At 30.8% G+C, this 17,428-nt stretch overlaps 1 protein-coding gene and 1 long non-coding RNA gene across 13 annotated transcripts; one reads left to right on the top strand and one right to left on the bottom strand.

The window, feature by feature from the left end:
- The first annotated feature begins 5,310 nt into the window (after positions 1–5,310).
- Positions 5,311–10,392, top strand: LOC114935454 (uncharacterized). Of its 10 annotated transcripts, none has more exons than XM_029308297.2 (5): positions 5,311–5,815; positions 8,229–8,319; positions 8,456–8,632; positions 9,518–9,722; positions 10,127–10,392. In XM_029308297.2, the coding sequence occupies exons 2-5, from the start codon at positions 8,261–8,263 to the stop codon at positions 10,340–10,342; spliced, it is 657 nt and encodes a 218-aa protein (XP_029164130.1). In that variant the 5' UTR covers positions 5,311–5,815; positions 8,229–8,260; the 3' UTR covers positions 10,343–10,392. The 10 variants fall into 10 exon arrangements, with proteins under 10 accessions (XP_029164130.1, XP_029164129.1, XP_029164131.1 ...); XM_029308296.2 differs by having other exon boundaries at positions 5,311–5,786; XM_029308298.2 differs by having other exon boundaries at positions 5,311–5,786; positions 8,240–8,319.
- On the bottom strand, positions 8,229–17,152 carry LOC114935457 (uncharacterized). Of its 3 annotated transcripts, none has more exons than XR_014924489.1 (3): positions 16,938–17,120; positions 16,294–16,537; positions 8,229–16,001 (listed from the first exon to the last, which is right to left on the bottom strand). It is a non-coding gene; the product is annotated as an uncharacterized LOC114935457 (long non-coding RNA). The 3 variants fall into 3 exon arrangements; XR_003820490.2 differs by having other exon boundaries at positions 16,294–16,406; positions 16,508–17,114; XR_014924488.1 differs by having other exon boundaries at positions 16,294–17,152.
- Between the last annotated feature and the right edge of the window lie 276 nt (positions 17,153–17,428).

Raw genomic sequence — 17,428 nt, forward strand, 5'->3', positions numbered from 1 at the left:
ACTTTCTTCTTCAATCGACTCCGAAATTTGATGGAATACTGTGTTCACATTGACAATGATTTGACGCGCTCGTTCCGTCTGTTTTGATTGCCTTATATTACATGGAGCACTATTTGCACGGAAAAGCGGAACGTTAAGGTGACAAATATACATTTTTATTCATTTCTTAAAATTCTTTTCACTTAATATATTGTAATTTTTATTAATATAGGCATTCTTAAATATTTGTATTGCCCGAACGGCGTAACGAACGAAGTATATTTAATTGATTCTTCATGCATTTTTATATGGAAAAATCCGTCCTTAATATCGAGCGTAGAAAAATATTTCTTATTCTCCAGCAAGTCTAGCTGATCCTCGATTAACGGAAGTGGAAAATGATCACGCGTTGTGACTTTATTGAGCTTCCTAAAGTCTACGCACATTCTTAACTTCCCGGTTTTCTTTTTCGTTAACACGATAAGTGACGCGTATTCGGATGCACTCTCTCTGATAACGTTCTTCGCGATCAGTTGTCGCTCGTAATCCAGCATCAACAATTTTGTAGTTTGAATCAGTTCAACTACAAAGCATTGACTGCTGAAACGTTTAACTTTATCAATTCTATCGCGCTGTTATCCTTTTTATGTACAAAAATTATCGCTGTTTAGTTCAGCGACAAAAGTTGTTACATGATCATTTTGTTGCTCAAACAATCGGTTTCAACGGCTCGTGAAAAGGCATCTTTAAGCGTTTAAGCAGTAAATGCTTTGTAGTTGAACTGATTCAAACTACAAAATTGTTGATGCTGGATTACGAGCGACAAATCTGTCGCTTCAATCACTTGTTTTAGCGGCACGTGAAATTGCACTTTAAAGCGGGGTCTACAATGAAGTTGGAGTCCCATGGAGCGGAATGCGCGGAAGCGGAATCAGCGGATCATGAATTACAGGACTGTTTCAACAGAATCTTTGCAAGGGCTCTATCAGAATAATCTCATGATTGGTGATCCGCTAATTCCGCTTCCGCGCAATCTGCTCCATGAGACTCCAGCTTGAGTACGTTTACACGGCACCCTTAAGGCCGTTCTACAATGGAGTATCGTAGGTGGTAGTCGTAAGAAATTGACCTATCACAATCGATTATTTTTGAAATAATCGACTGTGGTTTGTCAATTTCTTACTACTACAGCCTACGATACTCCATTGTAGAAGGCCCTTAAGAGTGTCGTGTAAACGTACTCAATGGCAGCAGAAGTACAGAGTACAAGAGCAAAACGGGGAGCACACACTTTTGCATAGGCGCATAAGCGCAAACATGAGAATCTTGATTGGTCTATAAATGTATGCATAAGAAATTCAATTGAAGAAATTCGATTGGTTGAATTTTTTAGGCATATGTTTATAGACCAAGATTCTTATGTTTATGCTTATGCGCTTATGCAAAAGTGTATGCTCTCCACTTAAGGGTGCGATCCCATAATACGGAAATCAACGTGCGGAACAGAGAATGCGTGAATTGAACAGTCAATCAACGCTCTTCCGCATTTTTCTATCCCGCATATTTTTCTGTGCCCTGTGCACACAGTGCGTCAAAGACATGAAAATGACGCGTTCCAGGAAATAAATACATAATTAAAAAAATAAGTATTTTATCGAAACAGTAATATTTGTTAATTTTATTCAAGTATAATATTTAAAATATTGAAATAAATATTATTGCGACAGTATTAAATACATTTAATTTAAAATTATAATATAAAAATTGTTTTTGAATCCTATGACGCATTTTTGGTAATTTTTTCCGTATCATGTGCACAGGGCACACCAAATTATATGTCATTATTATTGATGTGTCTAGAGTTTTGAAGCAAAGATTAAAAATGGATAACAAATTATGTTGCAAGAAACTATTAAAACAAAGAAGTTGCAAGAAGTTTTAAATTCCCGTATAATGGAACAAAGGAAAACAATTTTTCAGACAAAACACGTCTTAACTCGTCAAAGGACACTTTTAATTCTAATTTTGCAGGTTAGCTAGAGTAACGCAACGCATACACGCAAACGTATACAGAAAAGGTACAAAAAAATGCGGAAGAGCGCTGATTGGCTGTTCAATTCACGCATTCTCTGTTCCGCACGTCGATTTCCGTATCATGGAATCGCACCCTAACCGTCATTATGGCCGCGCATGCGCGAAAAAACTCGGCCCGTCTCACAACCACAAATTAATAGACAGATCGCCAAAGGTTTGTCTAAAGAGGAAACCGTCACTTTTTGCCTCTTACCGACACACTTTGCCCCTGGTTCGAGTCCAGATTAATAAAATCCTTTAATTTTACCAAAAAACTTTGATTATACGTGTAAAATAAAAAGATTTTAGTCTGAACTCGCACCAGAGGCAAAGTTTTTTGGTAAAATCAAAGAATTTTATTAGCCTGGACTCGAACCAGGGGCAAAGTGTGTCGGCAAGGAGCAAAAATGACGGTCTCCTCTTTAGACAGGCCTTTGGCGATCTGTCTATTAATCTGTGCTAGCGTCAATGAAAACTGCACTTAGTACATAAAAAAAAAGTATTATACATGAGGTACGTTCAAGAATCATTCTTTTAGCACTTTGAGCGTATTTATCAGCGTTTTTCCGAACAAACTCATTTTATCATTTAGTATTCTATGACATAAGTCTTAAGGTGCAATTTCATGGACGCTAGAAACCAGCGTCAAATTAAAATCACTAGACTTTCTCTAGATTCGGCGTCAAGAAAATATAGTGGGAAATAAAGTTCAGACCGTTTCAGCTTTTTCAGTGTGCCACGAATTCAACAGTAATTGTAATTAGCAATAAACGAAGAAGAAGAAAGAGTTGTTTTTTTAACATTATTCACCTGCCTCGCACGTTCTGTCATCCATGCACGATATTTCTGCCTGTAAGCCATTATATTCTCAATTTTATCGGCGGTTCACAACGCGCATATTTTGCCATTACTCCATTAGACAAGCAACAAATTTAGTCACGTAATCTTCGTTTGACGCTGGTTTCTAGCGTCAATGAAAACTGCGCTTTATATAAAATAATTTTTTTGTTGTAAAAAAATAATCTAAGTTTATTTTTAGTTAGAAAATATTTATCTAGTTTTTGATGGATTCGCGAGTATTTTGTTACAATAATAAACATAAAGCAAAAGTTTTATCCTTTTTAATTTTTTAAAAATATTTCCTACATTCCAATAACAATAAGTACGTTTACACGGCACCCTTAATCGGATTTAATAACATCCAGTTGTAAGACTGGCCAATCACAGCCGTTTCATTCTGCAGGGGAATGGCTGTAATTGGCTAGTTTTACAACTATGGATGTTCTTAAACCCGATTAATGGTGTCGTGTAAAGCGGACCTACATGAAGCTAGCCGACAAAAATTATAAAATATAATTATTTTTACTTTTTCTGAATATATTTCGTTTGTAAATCGTTTGTGACTAATTGTGAGTTTATTTTTAACGTTTGTGACAAATTAGGTTTTTTGTAATTAATAATTTTTTTTTAATCGTAAAGTTAGCCGATACTTTCTAGTAATAAACAGATTTTGTAATAACTAACAATTGTAATCGATAGGAAATTGTTTGTGATTTACAAATATATCAATATAATTGTTTGTGAGTTAATAATTTTTTTATTATTTGCAATAAATAATTTTATAATTATAGTGCGCATGCGCAAAGTACTAGGGCTCTAGCTAATAGCGCTTCGACGCATTAGGCCGGATCTACAACAGGTGTAGCAAGCTTTAAGCTTTAAAAAATTCACCAATCACAATCAAGAATGAGAGGAATAGTCGACTGTGATTAATCAATTTTTTGAGGCTTAGAGCTTACTACACCTATTGTAGACCCGGCCTTACGCGCGACAGAAGTCGACACGACAGCCAATCATCTTTCGCTTTTCTGATGGACACTAGCAGGGAGCATTCTGTGCTTTATGTTTTATGTTCTATGGGCAAAGATCGCAAAAATTCTATTAATTTGTTGGAGCAACTGTCATATTATTATTGAAAAATTATATTTCTTGTAAATTGTTTGCGATGTGAATATATTTTCTACATTTGTAACCGGTTAATTTATTTGTATAATAAGTATAATATATATATTTAATATATTCATCATGACGTCAGCTGACAAAATTTAATTACAAATTTTTTCAATTGTAGTTAAGTGAAGATAAAAGAAATTAACAAACAAGAATTATTTAAGGAATTATATAATAATAAGAATAACACAAGGATATATTAGATAAGTATTATTTATTTATAAAATGATATTAATTTACAAGTTGTAAAGTATGATAAAGTACTTTGTGTGAAATTTTGTCTTATACAGAAGGAAACAGAAGCCAAGCAATCATTTTGACCTCGAAAATAAAATAAAATAGAAATAACAAAAATAACAAATATTTAGAACTTAAAATGTACGTATACAAAGAAAAATATCTCTTATATTTTATTATATATAATATTAATATATAAAAATATTATTTAATTTTAAGAAAAATATACTGTGTTTTTTAATAATATGAAAGTATGTTAAAAAAATAAAAACGTAGATATTTGAGAATCGCCAGACAGAATTTAAAAAAGTAAAACTCTCCTCTCGACCGTACTGGCAAATATTATTTATTAAATCACAATGTTAAAGTTACTTAATAATTACTGGTTTTTATTTTTTATTATATAAATTGCAGCATGCGGTTCTATATCCTGATTAAATGAATATGATTGAACGCTTTTTGAAATATCATTATTTCCCAACGTAATGCGTCGACGCGCTATTGGCTAGAGCCCTAGTACTTTGCGCATGCGCACTATAATTATAAAATTATTTATTGCAAATAATAAAAAAATTATTAACTCACACAAACAATTATATTGATATATTTGTAAATCACAAACGATTTCCTATCGATTACAATTGTTAGTTATTACAAAATCTGTTTATTACTAAAAAGTGTCGGCTAACTTTATGATTAAAAAAAAATTATTAATTACAAAAAACTTAATTTGTCACAAACGTTAAAAACTCACAATCAATCACAAACGATTTACAAACAAAATATATTCAGAAAAAGTGAAAATAATTATATTTTATAATTTTTGTCGGCTAGCTCCATATAGGTGTAAAGCGGGGAGCACACACTTTTGCATAGGCGCATAAGCGTAAGCATAATAATCTTGATTGGTCTATAAACCTATGCATAAGAAATTCAACCAATCGAATGCATATGCTTATGCGTTTATGCATAAGAAATTCGATTGGTTGAATTTCTTATGCATACGTTTATAGACGAATCAAGATTCTGTTGGCGTTCGTTGACGTGTTCGGACGTGTTTCGTCTGACAAAATTTTTTTCTTTGTACGATCATTTTGGCCGATACACTTACAATTACACCGACACTCTTACACATATTACACTTATATCAGCTCAAAATAATCAAATAATGCTCAATACTAACTTAGAAGATAATCTGGCCGCCTGAAACCACGAACATAAAACTGTGCGTTTCATTGCCATAAAGAAAGGAAGAAGGAAGAATCAAGATTCTCATGTTTGCGCTTATGCGCCTATGCAAAAGTGTGTGCTCCTCGCTTTAAACGCTCAATATTGCGGTCGTCCACCATAATTCATAATTTATTACTATTTTTTAATACAATTTTAATAATGTCAAAGTCAACTATAATTTATAAATTACTACACATAAAATAACCAATAATTGAAGCAGAGAGAAACCTACTTTAAGTATTGAAAAATAAAGTGCGGTTAGTTTGCTTTTGTGAAAAATATTTGTGTAAATAAAAATATTTTATAATTTATAAAAAATTATAATTATAAAGAATTGTATTTTGAAGAATTTATAAACAATTTATATATATTTTTGTATTTTGATAATTTATAGCATTCACAGTATTCATAGCATTATTACAAGCTATCAAAAATACATTTTTTATGATTCTTTTTAATATTATTTATTATTATTAGATTTTATGCGCTTCCTTATTTTGCATCAACAATTATATATTTATAAAAGAAATAGTAGGATGTAAAAAATAGTAGGTAGCATAGCAAAAAAGTAATTATTATGAAAAAATAGTAAAATGGTAGCGTAACAAGAAAGTAATTGCAAGTATCATTATATAAGTATATATTTATGAAAGAAATAGAAAAAGCAATATTTTATGATATATATTACATATGTGTGATATGCAATAATATGTGCTGTACTATACTTTTTTAATAACTATTTTTTGTAATGCTATTATCCTATTCCTTTTATAAGTAAATAATTGTAACATAAAATGAGAAAGTCAATAAAAGCTATTAATAAATAATCTAAACAAAAGTAATGAAAGTATATGATAACTCATAGCATTTAGGAGTGATTTTTTTCTTTATATTATTTATTCCTTTTAAGTTATTAGATTTTATTTCTTTTATTTGGATCAACAATTAGATACTTATGAAAAAATAACTCAGACAACACTATGTCTAAAATTAATGCATAAGACATTTTTAAGATGTCTTGAAGACATCTTTTGGATATTATATCATAAGATTTCTTAAAGACGTCTTAAAGACTACTTAAAGATGTAGCACTTTTAGATATGGTGTTATCTGGAAAGATAGTAGTACAAGGAAGAATTATTTATTAGTATAAAAGAAATATAGTACATCAGTATCAGTGTGTGTGTATACATGTTTACATATCACATTCTATATAATAATATTAATAATTACTCTATCTTGTCACACTATTATTTTGCTATTTCTTTTAAAATAATGATATTTGTAACTTATTGTAACTGCTTTATTTGTTGTTATACAACTGTCTTAATAGGGTTTTCACTAATATGTAATAGTTAATATAAAATGTTGCAAATTATAAATCTTGTTATTTCTTTCATAATTTCATAGTTGTAACTACTTTCTTGATAGGTTATTATTTTACTATTTCTCTCATAATAATATATTGTTATATATCATTATTTATTTCGTAAATATATAATTGTTGATATAAAACTATTATTAATGCTATGAGCTATCAAAAATACAAAATTTTATGTTTTTCTTTTTATGTTATTTATTATTTGTTTATTTTATATCTACAATTATATACTTATGAAAGAAAAAGTAGAATAGTAACATAACAAGAAAGTATATTAAGAAAGAAATATAGTATATCACATTACTAAAAAGAATAATATATAATCTCTACAGACTTACTTTTTCAAAAAAAAGATACTAATAAGTTACGCGCGTCAGTGAAAAATGAAAGTTGCAAACATATACAATAAAGTTGTATAAATGTAGACCTCGTTTCCCATTATAAATCCATGTAGAATCGTAATAATTAAAAATTATTTTAATCAAAAAGTTGTATAAAACATATTTGTTTTAATTTTCTAGATTTATCCCACAAAAATAATATTAAAATATTGCGCCAAGTAAATATAGAAATTTGTATATTATTTTAACAAAATAGTTGTTTTAATTTCCTGGGTGTTAAATAGAATGTTAAACAATTAGACCGACAAACTTTGAAAGGAAAAAACTTCAAAATAAATAATTTTTATTGAAACTAATTTTCTCTACAATGTTTAATTTTATTATGTATAAGATATAAGTTTATGCTTTTTCAGTTTGTTATTTTTGTGTTGAAGCTAATGGAGGAATTTTTGAGAATTTATTGTAAAAAGAGAATCATACTTTTATATATTTGTTTCGTGTTTTGTTCAAGATTAAAATACAATTTAATTTTTTCATTATATCCTTATTTTTGTTTAAGTCATTCCTATTTTATACCATATATAGTATAAAACGTAGAAAAAAGTAGTATTAACAAAAAATATTAATTTGAAAACCTTCTATTTCCCTTCAAAATTTGTCGATCTAATTTTTTAACACCCTGTATTCTATAAACTATAAAAATAATATATAGAAAACACTGTAAAAAAACTATGTATGTACATATTCGTAATTATAGATTTTCATTTACGCTAGAAGTTAGAATCTCATATATAGATCATCCTAATAATAAAAAACGATAATACAAAATACAAAAGAATTAAAAATTAATAGAAAAATTAAAAATTTATGTAAAAATTACAAATTAATACAAATAAAAAAATTTAATAAAAAAGCACTTATTGTTAGCGCTGTTAAATTAAACAATATGCTAAAATTAATCTTAAAGAAATTTAAAGAAATATTTCAGATTATAACATGTGCAAGAATAATGTCAAGACAACATTATTATGTGGCCCAAAAATACTCAGCAAATCTTTCATGTTTGAGGTATGTACATATAAGTAAGAGATTAACTTTTTATAAACTATATATATATATATATATATCTTTTTATCTACAAGTGGCACGCAAAAATTTTCAGCGTGTATTTTCTCTCCTCTTCTAATGTCACAATTTAATACAGCTGCGGTGAGTATCAAATAAGATTCTTAAAAGTTTTTCCTGCTCAGGCAGCAATATATTGGGCAGAAAAGGGACGACGTGTCGTTTATATTTCACCAACTCCTTTAGAAAACCGACCGGCGGTTTGTCACGACAGAAGTGATCCAACAGTTGCGGCTCTCGATTTAATGAGATTTATGTAAGATTTATATAATAATAATATATAATATGTATATGTCTTATATTTTACATTTGTTACAAGTATGAATATAAATGAAATTTTTTTATGATTATAATTCAACAATATTTAATATATATAAATTATAGATGAGGGATTTCACTTTAAATGATCCCAGATAGACAGGTATGCTGAACATATGTAGTATGCAAACATTTTATGTATACTTTGTAATGTAATTAGAACAGCATAAAATTACGAATCATTTTAATAAATTTTAATTGTGCATTATGATGTTATTTTGTTAAATATATTTTATATATTTTATAAAATAGCAATATGTTTCACTTTACTATATATGCATAGCTGCAATTATTATATTTCTGATAAAATAAGCAGCATATTTTTTCAATTTTTACAGCATTAGATAATTTCGTTTGCTGATAATACTAATATCATATGAGAATGCATCTTTCAATGTTTATGCAAGCATTTTCAATTTTTAAATTCTGTCATTATGCAGGCAATCTGCTGATATGTCTATCTAGGATCTTGATCACGATATGTAAGTTGTCAAGGTCATCATAATTCTAAGTAATTTTCAAAAAAATGTTACCGTCTATTAAAAATTATTAACAAATACACGGAAAACGCATATAAAACATAAAAGTGTATAATTATAAATTTTATCGTCACATAGAAAACATCGAGTGATGTAGTATGGATTTCACACACACGCATAAATTATACATAGAGACTTATTGATATAATATCTAATAAAACTTATAATTAATATAATCTTTTTTAATAAAGAAATTATATAAAACCTTTTTCATATTAAAAATTTAATAAAATTATTAATGTATCTACCATATATACATATATACTATCTTATAATATTTACAGATATTTGCCGGATTATGAAACTCTTATAGAACAACTTGTGAAATTGCATATGTATGCAGCTGTACCTTCTGTGCTATTGATAGACGATTTGGATAATTATTTCACTGACGAAACTATTAAAAATGACTCATTTGTGCACATTGCCAGAACTTGTGCTCTAATAATCCATTCAATGAAATCGTGTTCACGAATTCTAAAAATGAATGTAAGTAAACAATTATATACACAATACTTTATACTTTTTTAAATCGGAAAATCTATACATATACATTAAGAATAAAAATATATTATTTTAATAATTGGGATTTTAAATATTTTTAGATATTGAGTTTTATATCAGTTAAAAAATTTTTCTTTTTACCTTCATTATACAAAAAATTTACATTTATAACGTCTTTTTAACCTTCTAAAGATTCATAATCAACAAAAGATTTTTTTTATTATATTCAAAATATATTCGAAATATTATGGCATTTTACCTTAAAAGATTGTATATGTTTGTTCTATTCAAAGAATTTGTACGAAATATATGTATAGTGTACAATATTTCACAAATAATTCTTCATATTTACATTTTAATAAAATCTAATTTTATTATTTATTATATAGGTATATGTGTGTGCATGGACCAATTCAATTCTCACTAATAATTTCCTTCAAACAATCTACTTTCGCAATATCTGGAATTTGACAGAAGAAGATGAAAAAATAATATTGTTGGAAAAATTTGCTATTGGATTATCATCGAAACAATCATATAAATATCATAAATTCAAAGATGGAATGCGTGTTCTTCAACAGATATGCCATTCCATAGAAGCTTAATGATGTTTTTTTAATAAATAAATAAATTTACTTGTAAATAATAATTTTTATTTTTTCCTTAGCATCCATTATATTCCTTAGAAAAATTAATATTAAAATGAAATAAAAAGGATTATTCCTAATTTTATAGGAGAATACTGGGTCCTTGGTGAACAGCAATGAGCTAAAATTGTAGAGCATCACAAGGAGATTAGAAAGTTCCATGGGCAGAATCTTGTAATGAGTTCCCTAAGTGTTAGAGCTACTTAAAGTTCGCTATTATGATCATGTACCACTATCTTGTCTGAGGTTTTCTCTGAGTTCTCTGCGTCGGATTGCACCAAAAACATTAAAATAATGTCTAGAATGTATTTGGGACAGTTCATTAATCTGGCTAACCTGGACACAATTTATGCCGTCATACCTATGTCAAAAAAATCTTAATTTTGTTCTTGTGTCGGCGATGCCTCTGAAGGAGGAAAATGTAACTTCAATTAGGCAATTAAAATCTTGTTTCGGACTTCGTGAGTGCCTCCCTATCGATTATAATATCATAATTGTTCATTCGGGGGGCCTAAATTGAATCCAGTCTTTTTCTAAAAATAATTATACAGAGTACTTTGGAAAAGATGGACAATTGCCTACTAATGCTATTGCACAAATAAAAAATGAAGAGACGGACATACGTTTGCACATATAACAGTTTTGCGCACAAACCGTATTGCACACAAAAATTATTGCCTACAGATTGATTGCCTGCAAGCTCTATTGCGCACAAATAACAAAATAAGAGATGAAAGACCCAGATGAAGTTTCAAAAAGTACTCACCCCCGATTTTTTGAAACTCAGTATTCTTACGTATTTTGATGCGCTGATTGCGAATATCATAGTGAAAATTGGCGACTATTTGATTTTCATGGTGAACACCATGAAAAACCTTAAACATTAAAAATATGTATAATAAACCGATTTATTTGGCAAACAGTTGTTTATTGATAATAATTCACGACGTTTTGGTCTTTGGTTTCTGGACGGCTTCAATTTTCTTCGGTTCCTTTGCAATTCCATTTTTATTTATTAAATAACCACAATATGATATCTCGTCTTTAAGGAAAGCACACTTCTCGATGTTGATACGTATATTATGTTCAGATAAACGTTTCAAAATACTTCTTTATCTATTTGAGCGTATTTCTTTTGCGTTTCTGTTAGCGAATTCGATGCGTACTGGATTACGCGCTCTGTACCATTGGGATACCTGTGAGATAAAACGGCTCCTACACCGTACGAGCTAGCATCTACTGCAAGTACTAGTGGCAACTTAGGATTAAAAGCAACTAAAACTTTGTCGCTTCCAAATTCTACTTTTACTTTATTAAACGCGGCTTCACATTTTTTGGATCATTTAAAAATTACATTTTTCTTCAACAAATTATTTAGTAGATATAATATATAGCTTAGATTTTTTATAAAGCGTCCATAGTAATTAACTAGGCCAATAAAAGCTCGTAATTGTGTAATATTAGTTGGTCTAGGCATTTTCTGGACGGCTTCAATTTTCTTCGGTTCCTTTGCAATTCCATTTTTATTTATTAAATAACCACAATATGATATCTCGTCTTTAAGGAAAGCACACTTCTCGATGTTGATACGTATATTATGTTCAGATAAACGTTTCAAAACTGATTTTAGTCTTTTCAAATGTTGTTCTATATCTTTTCCCGCGATTCTGATGTCATCGAGAAATACTGCTACCCCGGGTATTCCGGAAAGTATGTTTTCCATAGTTCGTTACCAAATAGCAGGCGCAGATGCTACTCCGTACATTAATCTATTACATTTAAATAATCCTTTATGCGTACTTAACGTGAGAATCTCTATCGGTTTCCTCAATCTGTAGTTGCAAATACGCTTGCTTTAAGTCGATTTTTGAAAACATCGTGCCGCCCGACATAGATGCAAATAATTCTTCTATCGTAGGTAACAAATGCTCATTCACAATTAATGACGGGTTAACTGAGATACTAAAATCACCACAGATTCTAATTCCACCGTCTTTTTTCAAAACCGGTACGATTGGGGTTGCCCATCTTGACGTCTCAACTTTTTCTAGAATACCCACATCTACCATGCATTCTAACTCATTTTCTACTTTTTCCAAAATTTTAAACGGTACCGTACGATTTTTTATAAAAATTGGGTTTGCCTCTGGCTTTAATTTTAAATGGGCATTAAATTTTTTAATATGCGCAAATTCCTCACTAAATACATTATTATATTTTTTAAATAAATTTGTCAATCGCTTTTTACCCGACGCGTCTAACATTTGTTTGTCTTCTACCTCCATTAAACTATTTTTAATTTTATCTAATAATTTTAATTGATTTATCCATTCTCTGCTCAACAATGGGTCTCTATCATATTTTACTACGTACATGTTTAACATTATATTTTGATTTTCATCTTTTACTTTAACTTTTACAAAACCGAGGGGCACGAAATTTTGCTTACAATACGACCTTAATTTTAAATTCGTTGTATGTAATTTTAATTTCGGAAAATGGTTTTTGAGCCATTTAATGCTTACCAGCGTAACTGCCGCACCGCAATCTACGTCGAATTTTATCACTCTATTTTCAATACAGAGGGGCACTGTAAATTTTGTTCTATGTTCGAGATGCTTCATATCGTCGACATAAAAAACCTTCTCCAACAAGTGGGCCTGTCTCTTCTTTTTACAGACTTTCTGTAGATGCCCGAAACCTTCGCATTCTCTGCATTTGACGCTCCGAGGAAGGGTACAGTTAGGTGTTAAATGAGCCTGTCCACATCTAAAACAAACAATATCATTTAATTTGGAATGAATACGCTTATTATTGTACTTATTATTCTATTTGAAATTGGAAAGGTTTGTTGCCGATGTGTCCTTTCTCTGGCTTTGTTGATTTGTTTCCTTTACGGCTCTCTCGACCTTTTGTCCTCTTGTGTTTTGCTCCTTCACCAACAAAGTCAACGGCTGTTTCCAATGGATTTTCTTCCTTCAATTTACTGACTCCTTTTTCCGCCAATTCCATGCAAGCAATTTTTAAAGCTGATTCCCTTGTAAGATTGGCCGTCTCCAGCAGCCTTGACTGGATCTGTTGATTTTTCAGCCCGTATACAAATTGGTTTCTTAGTTCTGTTTGCAGATAATCTCCAAATTTACAATGCAGCAATAATTTCTGAAGAGCGGCCATGTACTTCTATGCACTCTCCTCTGAGCGTTGCATACGCTTCCTATATATATATATTTCTGCGATCTTCAGTGGTTCTGGTGCGTAGAATTCTTTTAATTTTTCAACTAACTCCTTATACGTGTGCGTATACGGATCGACAGGGTTGAGTCGATCACACAGAATTCCAAAAGCTTCTACGCCCACAAAATGTAATAGATAGGCCGCTCGATCTGCATCTTCCATTATTTGAACACACAGAACGCCCCTTCCAACCGCTGCAACCATCTCGCTAACGGCTGCCGTTGCGGGTCGAACACGTCGACCTGGAGCGGATTGGCAATTGCCACTTTCTGCGCCGAAATTGTTCCTGAGCCCGGGCTCGGTACCCCCGAACTCGTGCCCGATCCTCCTGTGGGCATTTTCACGTTCCTTAAAAATTTTTCCTTTCGAATTGACTAACGATCAATCTCGCCACGTGGATCGAATCTTCTAGCACTGATCGTTCACATAAAAATTTTAATTTTTTGGACACCACTGTCATCAGGTCGAATGGGAAACTTCTAACTAATTGGTATCAGAAACCGACATCTTCTGGAAGATACTTGAACTTTTTTTCTAACCATCCGTTCAAATACAAAATTAATACGATTAACAACTTAGTAGACCACGCGATTTTACTTTCAAACGAAGATGTTTTATATAAAATGTAATTCTATATCCTATTTTCTAATTTAATTTATAAAAACTCAAGATTATAATTTGTTAAAAAAATTGTTTTAGATTGCTTGAAAAGGGCCTAAACCAAAGGCCGAAACGTCGTGTATTTTTATCAATAAATGCCAAATAAGTCGGTTTATTATACATATTTATATTAAGTTGAACTCTGGCGATTTCACAATAATTATAATTTACTTAAAAAATTAATTTCCTAGGATTATCTCAGTAAATACGGAAAATTGTGATAAATATTTTAGACAAAAAGTTTAGATCTTACAGAGATAAACATTTTATGTTCTATTCATTTTTACTGTACGAGTGAGGGAGAAACTTAGTTGCGCACAGTACAATTGCCTTCGTTGCAATTGCGCACAGTGCTATTGAACACATAAGATTACTCACAGTTCGTCTTCCTTATTTTGGCAAAGGTTTTTCTTCAAACCATGCTGGCAGAGACTTCTTCTTACAAGGGACATGTCACAACTGTCCGGAACCGATTTGATTCTCTTTGAAATATATTGTTAAATATACAAATATAAAAGACACATATTTTTTTATACGTGCGCAATTTGAGTTTTAAGGGGTGCAACACCCCTTTAAAGAAAAACGGTATTTTTCTTTAGGATCGAATATCTACTAAACTATAAGAGATAGAAAGAAGAAACGTACAACAAACTTTGATGGCTTGAAGAGTACTTTAAAGTTATATGAACAAAAATTTTTTATTTTTATTTCTTTTTTAAACTTTTACCACTTAATTTTTTCAAAATTAAAAATTTTGATTTACCTTAATTTAAAGCTTATTTTTTCCAAATTCAACCATGTGTAATAAAGTTATTTTACGAAATATTATTTTCGAAAATTAATTATAAACGCTCCCATATATACGCTCATCCGTGTTAGGTGCGTAATTACCGTCGAACAATAAGATATATAAAAAATTTTTTATATTATTCATTATTCATTCATTATACACATTACAATAATTATATTCGATAAAAAATGTTTCAAGCATAATGACTTCTTGCACCAAAAACATCTTACTACAGCTATATTATTATTACAATCTTCAATATCACATTTTGTTAAAGTTTCGTCTAAATTAAAGTGTACTAGATATTCGAATTCGTCTGGTCTCTCCTTCATATAACCACTTTTAAAGTCCTTTTAGTCCGTCTAGCATCTTTTAGCAGAGATCAGGAGCTCACAGTTCGTCACTCCTTGAGACTCAAAACCCTCTCTGTGTGTTGTGTGTGTGTGTGATGTTACGAATATTCGTATTCGCATTCGCGAATATTCTCTGATTTCAAAGTATTCGCAGAAAATATGCGAATTTTTACGAATAACTATTAATATTTTAGTATTAAATAATTTAGTAAAAAAAAGTTGGTCTCTTTAGAGAAAAAAATATACAAAATGTTATAAAAAACTAGATAATTCAGAAATTGAGCTTTGAGTAAGATACTATTTCGGAGATTTACTGATATTGAATACTTCACATAATCAATATGTACAGATTTTTTTGCGATTAGAAATTCAAAATTATGTACGTGCGCACGTACATACACACGCACGCACACACATACACACACAACTCACATAGCACAGAGGGTCAAAACTAAAAAAAAGAGGGTTTTTTCTGTTCGATCGCTTGATCGAGGTGATCGGAATTGTGAAATCGATATTTTGAATCTCATTGTCAGAGAGGTCCAAAGATACATTGCGGATAATGCCTCTTTCCAATATTCTAAAAGAAGGAATAAATATCTTATAATTTTTTTACTTCAAAACAGAATTAGTGAGAATATTATTAGCAGCACTTCTGGTTTTGAATTGTAGAACAATTCTAGAATAACTAGATTTCTTGATCTCAATGATATCATTTCTGTAAATCGGAGAGATAATACGACCAATTGTGATGAGATCAATAGATGTTTGTGGCTGAATCAAAACATCAAAAAGGCCTTGAGCTTTAGCATCATATTTATGCTGATTGAAAGAAAGGTTATAGTTGTTTTTAAAAGTAGAGGAATTCTTACCTCTTTCAAGGACGTCAAATTCACTTGATGGCGTGTTATTTTGCTTATTTGCTGAAAGTATTTTGTCACTAGATTCCTCAGCTTTGCGTTTTTTTGCCGATGTTTTAAGAGAACTGTTTATGAGAATTTATTGATTTGGAAGGTTATGCAGATCCGTTACAGGGGACAAGAGGAGGAGCAGCAGCGGGGAAGAATTGTTATTGTTAATATTTACATTGTTATTAGATGCATCATCGTCGTCATTCTGGAATTCCATCTTATCGTCGTCACCAAATTCGGAAAAAGGAGAGAAAGCAGATGAAATAAGATTCAGAGATTTTTCGTCATTCGATAAGAGGGCATGCAAAATAATAGTTTTTTTTAGCAGTGTTTAGAATTACAGGAGTGGTTTGAGAGAGAGTAGACCCTCTCGAGTCATGAATGGACATGCTAGATTATAGAGGGAAACAACTTTACAAAGAAAAAAGAAAAAAAAGGAAAAGAGCTAATGGCGGCAGAAATGTGGCTTCAGAAAATATAGATCTTTCGTCAAAAAGATAGTGTTGGTAGTCATGCACTTTGTCAATGTATAACAAATTTGGTCAAAGTAAAAGATAGATTAAAGCGAAGTATTAAAAGAAATATAATGATATACGGCACTTCACTGATAAGGCGATGGAGCGCGGGATACTCCTTCCACGCATGCTATCCGGCGGGGTGGGTGCGGGAGAGGGGAAAGAAGAGGAGCCGAAAGCCCCTCTCCCTCTTGCACCCCCCGTGTGTATGTGTGTATGTAGGCGTGGAAGGGGTGTGCAAAAGAACTGTGCGCAACCTTATGTGTTCAATAGCACCATGGGCAATTGTACTGTGCGCAAATGAAAGCTTCTCTACGAGTAATAGTTTTCAACAAAAACGATGGAATTTAAATTTTGTATCTGTTCATCTATAACTATGTTTCCACCAAGAGTTCGAATCGGGTCAGAGTCGGGTTCAGAGTCGGGTTATAGTGAGCACTTTTACGGTGGAAACACCAATAACCCTACTCTATAAAATTATACATTTTTCCACGCGTTTTCTGTAAGATCTAAAATTTTTGTTTAAAATATTTATCGTAATTTTCTGTATTTACTGAGATAATTCTAAAAACCTAACTTTC

The sequence above is a fragment of the Nylanderia fulva genome, unplaced genomic scaffold (genome assembly GCF_048542155.1).
Source record: "Nylanderia fulva isolate GAGA-0341 unplaced genomic scaffold, ASM4854215v1 Scaffold182, whole genome shotgun sequence".
NCBI lineage: Eukaryota > Metazoa > Arthropoda > Insecta > Hymenoptera > Formicidae > Nylanderia > Nylanderia fulva.

Bases quoted from the DNA above. Each gene is read 5' to 3' on its own strand.
- LOC114935454 (XM_029308295.2), top strand. From the start codon at position 8,198: ATGCTAAAATTAATCTTAAAGAAATTTAAAGAAATATTTCAGATTATA. The intron at 8,320-8,455 runs GTATGTACATAT...AATTTAATACAG, and splicing joins GCAAATCTTTCATGTTTGAG to CTGCGGTGAGTATCAAATAA. The intron at 8,633-9,517 runs GTAAGATTTATA...TAATATTTACAG, and splicing joins CTCGATTTAATGAGATTTAT to ATATTTGCCGGATTATGAAA.